We start from the raw sequence: 4,971 nt of genomic DNA on the forward strand, positions 1-4,971 counted from the left end.
CACTATAATAGGCGGGGAGAGACTCTAGTGTCTCTTGTGTTAGCAAGGAACTCACGTCCCCCAACTCAGCACCAAATGTGCATGGAGACAGAGGCTGCAGGGTCCCAGCTGGGCACAATGGGGCATGGACCAGCTCCAGCTGTGCCAGGCTCCAGTTGCTGAACATCCCCAGAAGATGCCCAGCTGTGCAGACTTATCTGGGCCTGACCCTCCCCCCAGCCCACGCGGGGAGCTCTCCAGAGAGCCACACCTCAGAGAGTTTGACGCTGAGGTTTCCTGTCGTCCCCACCCTAGCCTTGTCTGTAAACCCCCAGGGCTGTGTGAAAAACACCTTCTTCTTCCCTGCTCTGGTGCAGAGGATGCTGCTGCTACTCCTGCTCCCCACGACCATTCTCCTGCCCCCCCTCGCCAGGGCTCGGGCTGGTGAGTATGGGGAACCCCATAGGGAGCAGAACCTGCACATGGCTTGATGGAAGGGCTTGAGGCTGCTTCCCCAGTACAGTAATCCTGGGTGGCTCAGCTTCTCCTTGCCATCTCCCCAACCCCTTCGTGGGGTGCCCCAGGGCCGAGGCATCTGTGGGCTGGTGCGGGTGGGGAGAAGAGCAGGGGAAGCTGTTTCCATAGATTCTTTTGGATCCTGTCTGCATTAGGAAAGCTTCCCACCAATGAACATCAGCCCCTGATCGTGGGTTTGTGACTTTCCCTTGAGGCCACATTCAAGATAACAACCTCCTACTGCTGCTGGCTAACAACCTGACCCCTTTAGCTCAAGGACTCTGCGCCAGGGCTGGGGTCAACCACATAGCTGGGAGGTGATTGCATCAGCTCCTTTGGGAGTCCACCCAGATTTCCAGTCCTGGGTGGAGACCAGCTCTTCCTGCACCAATAGCTAGCAAAGCAGTGCTCCAAACACAGCTGACTCCTCTGGTCATCTGTGCAGGGCACAGCATCCTCGGGGCTGCCCGAACCTGTCTGTGCCACAAGGGGCCACTCTGGTAGCTGGGCAGAGCCAGGCACCTCCAGGGCTTGGCATAGATCTGCTCCCCCCCACAGTTGTACGCTACCGCGCGGGGGGACCAACAGAAGAAGCAGGGAGGGGCGTGCCAGAGGGATTGCATTTACAGTTGTTGAATGGGGCGGGCATTGCAAGGGCAGGGTGGGTCTGGAAAGACCAAAACCCTCATGGCCAGTGGGTGAGGGGCAGGTCTGACCTGGGACATGTGGGACAGGATTACAACAGAGCTCCACAACCATCTGTCTCAATGAGATTCTCCAGTGAACTCAGTGGGGTGGGACAGGATTGTCAGAGATCTCCACCTTAGCTGGGTCAAGGGCACAATCCAGGAGGAGTGGGAAGGGAAGTGGGCTGGCTGGGTTGAGGGGCCGATCTGGGACAGCAGAGGGCTGGGTTGAGAATGAGGGTAGGGATGGAAGTGGGGTCCTTGGTTAAACTCTCTAGCCCCATGTTGTCCCAAAGCAGGTGAGTTTTACCCCTCCCCTCTCTCTGCCAGGGGAGATCATAGGGGGATGGGAAGCCCAGCCTCACTCCAGACCCTACATGGCCTTTGTGAAAATTGGGGTAGAAGGAAGCTGCAGAGGGTTTCTGATTCGTGAGGACATGGAGGTGACAGCAGCTCATTGTAACTGTAACCTAGGGTGAAATATGTGCCATCCCCTAGCCCTGAGCCAGCCAGTCCTTTTCCCTGATGCTCGATCAGAGCCAGCACCCCCTAGAGAGGAAATGTCCCATTGACTCCCATGTCCTGTTCCCTGCCCCCCTGAGCCAGCCAGTCCCTGTCTTGGGGCTGTCGTCTTGTCATTTTCAGCCACGAATGATTTGAGGCACTGTTGTGCTGGGTACAGAAGAGATGGTGTTGGCAATAGAGACCCTGATCTGCTGCTCCCAGAATGGTATTGTAACCTCCCTTGAGCTGAGCTGTGAGTGCAGAGCTTGCAGGATGTTTCCATTAGGAGGACAAATTGCGGGTGGCATTAGGCATATTCTTTCATGCAATACCATTTATTTACAAAGAATGTCCAAATTCCTGTTTCTCTGAATGCAGTCAGAATTAAACAAGTGACTGTTTCTTTACTCCCAGTCCCAAGCCTCCTTCAGCCAGCACTCTGCCCAAAAGCTCTCTCCCCAGGCTTAGCACAGGATCATGCTACCCATGGCTTCTTGGGCTGTGGCTGGTGCCTTCTCTGGCTGCTTCTTTTCTCTTTCTGCTGCTTCTCTCAGACACACACAGATCCACCAGTCAATGCCCCAGCCCAGCCCCTGTGTTTACTACATCAGTCCTCAGGGAAACCCCTTGGGTCACATGGCTCAGTTTGTACTCCTCTGATGTGCCTGTGATTATATCTACATGACACAGCCTGTATCAGCCCAGCGCCCGAGAGCAGATGCAGCGTACTCTGACAAACAGGGTTTTTCTGCTGGTGTAAGAACACCACCTCCCCAGAATGATGTTAGCTACGTCACCAGTGGCCCTCTTCCATCGACAGAGCTACCCCAACACTGTGGGGTTGCCAGCACCACTAGGTGAGGCACATTTGAGGTGTAGGCCAGCCTGTGTGATGGCTGGTGATTCTAGTCACTCAGCTTCCTCATTACATAAACCAGCATATAATGCCTTCTGGGCATTGATCCTGAGGCAAGACGACTGTGAGACCCACCGACTTTAACACGGTTAATGACCCAGGACTGTATCCAGAGTATTGGCCTGCCTGCAGCACCTGCATCCCCTTGTATTTCACAGTAACATCTCCATGCTCCTGGGGGCTCACAATGTTGAAATAGATGAACTGGGGAGGCAGAAGATCTGGGTACGTCACCGAATCCCCCATGGGGAATACAATGATGAGACGTATGAAAATGACATCATGCTGCTGCAGGTACCACCCCCTTTGCATCATCCGGCTCCCAGTGATGTCAGATCACTTCAGGTACCATCCCCCCATCCCATCCCCGCACCCCCAATGGCTTCACACTGCTGCAGGCACCACCCCTATCCCATCCCATCAGCCTGCCCCCAGTGATCTTACGTTGCTACAGTTACCGCCCCCATCCTAACACCACACCCCCAGTGGGCACATGGCATCACAGAGTAGCACAGTTATCATGGGGATGCCCCACCTAGTCCCATCTGGTCCCATTCCCCTAGGACAGGATCCATCCCCCAAGAGGAGTTTGATTTCCTTTCTCTCTCTCCCCCCCATCACAGCTGAGGCACAAGACCAATCTGACCCAGACTGTGGGCACCATCCCTCTGCCCCAGCGGGAGGTGAAGGAGGGGGCTGTGTGCAGCGTGGCCAGCTGGAGCTGGACTAGTAGCAAGACAAACACCCAGCCAACCCTGACACTGCAGGAGGTGAAACTGAAGGTCATGAGCAATAACATGTGTCCATCTTGGCAGTATCTGCAGTACAGCCCATCTAGGATGCTGTGCGTGGGGGACCCCAGGAGAGTAAGGCACCATTCCTGGTTAGTGTAGGACAGGGGCATACGGCGTCCAGAGCAAGGTGCTTCTAGAAGCGGAGACTGATAGGGCTGGGCAGAATGGAGAGAGCCAGGGTCCATGGTGAGCCAGGCAGATCCTGGGAACCAGGAACCAAAACTGACTAGTTCCTAAGAGTCAAGGATGGAGGGTAGAAATCAGGGACCAAAACTGGCCAGATCCTGGGAATCGGGAATGGAGGCTAGAAATCCAGGACAAGAACCAGGCAGGTCTTTCAAATTAGGAATGGATCCTAAGAATTTGGGACAGGAACTGGCCGGATCGCAGAAATCAAGGGCAGAAATCAGCTGGATGTTCAACTGGTTCTAGAAATCATGGTTGGGAATCAGGCGGATCCCAGGAGTCAGAGAGAAGAATTGCTGAATCAAGAATCTAGGGGTGGATTTGAGAAATAAGCAGGAGATCTAGAAATCAAGGGCAGGAGTGAGCCAGATGCTGGAAATCAGAGTCAGGAAACAGGGCTGGGAAATGGGCAGGTTAAAGAATTGGGGATGGATGCTAGAATTCAGGCAATGGAACTGGGCAGATCCTGGAAATCAGGGACAGGGGTCAGCTGGATCCCTGAACTGGAGGGTGGGAGCTCCAGGTGAGCACCTGGAGTGACTTGACCATGAGTCCCCAGGAAGAGGGATTCAGAGATGGATTTCAGGAATGTGAATACGGAATGCAGCCTGCCCTTTGCTTGGATCTCTGTAACTCTGCACCAAGTGTTTGTGTCTCAGGCCGACTCCGGGGGCCCCCTGGTCTGTGATGGGAAGGCCCATGACATTGTATCCTACGGCAAACCTGATGAGTTAGCACCCCAGGTGTTCACCAAGGTCTCCAAATACGTCTCGCTGATCAAGAAAACTCTGTGCAAGTTGAAGTCTTAGAGAAGAGCATCCAACTCCTCTAGTGTGAGTGGAGAGAGAGCTGGGTATTGCAGATGTCTGGCTGGCTGGCAGGGTATTGCAGAGGCATGTATGGATGGAAGAGTAGCCAGTAATTTTAGCTGATTATTCATTTATTGTGTGACGTTATGATTAGCTAACATGTGATGTCACATGTAATCTTTGTATGGTGAATAGAGTGAAGTTGTAGGTTTATAGAAGTATAAGATTGATCAGTAGTTAGAAAGGATAATTAGGTATTAGGGGTCTAAGTAAGGAGGGCTAAAACACAAGGCCTACAGCCTGAAGCCTGTAACATTTTAGCTGAGCCATACTACGCCATAGGCTTAAGAAATGGTTGACATAAGTAAGTGAAAAAAAGAATGACCCTATGCCACAAGATTACAGGAAAAGATGTACCCATGGGTGACAGATGATGGATAGATACTGCAGAACAATGGAGAAATGGATATGGCAAATGAGAAGACAGAGGCATGTTGCAGAAGGATGGCTGGATGGATGCAAGGATGGATGGATATTGCAAGAAGATGGACAGATGGATATTGCTGATGGATGTATGGATG

At 52.9% G+C, this 4,971-nt stretch overlaps 1 protein-coding gene across 1 annotated transcript; it reads left to right on the forward strand.

Moving 5' to 3' along the window:
• Positions 1-359: 359 nt before the first annotated feature.
• Positions 360-4,390, forward strand: LOC141997098 (mast cell protease 3-like). Its single transcript, XM_074969408.1, has 5 exons — positions 360-423; positions 1,512-1,656; positions 2,760-2,895; positions 3,225-3,488; positions 4,241-4,390. The coding sequence occupies exons 1-5, from the start codon at positions 360-362 to the stop codon at positions 4,388-4,390; spliced, it is 759 nt and encodes a 252-aa protein (XP_074825509.1).
• The last annotated feature ends 581 nt before the right edge of the window (positions 4,391-4,971 follow it).

The sequence above is a fragment of the Natator depressus genome, chromosome 13 (assembly GCF_965152275.1).
Source record: "Natator depressus isolate rNatDep1 chromosome 13, rNatDep2.hap1, whole genome shotgun sequence".
NCBI classification, from domain to species: domain Eukaryota; kingdom Metazoa; phylum Chordata; order Testudines; family Cheloniidae; genus Natator; species Natator depressus.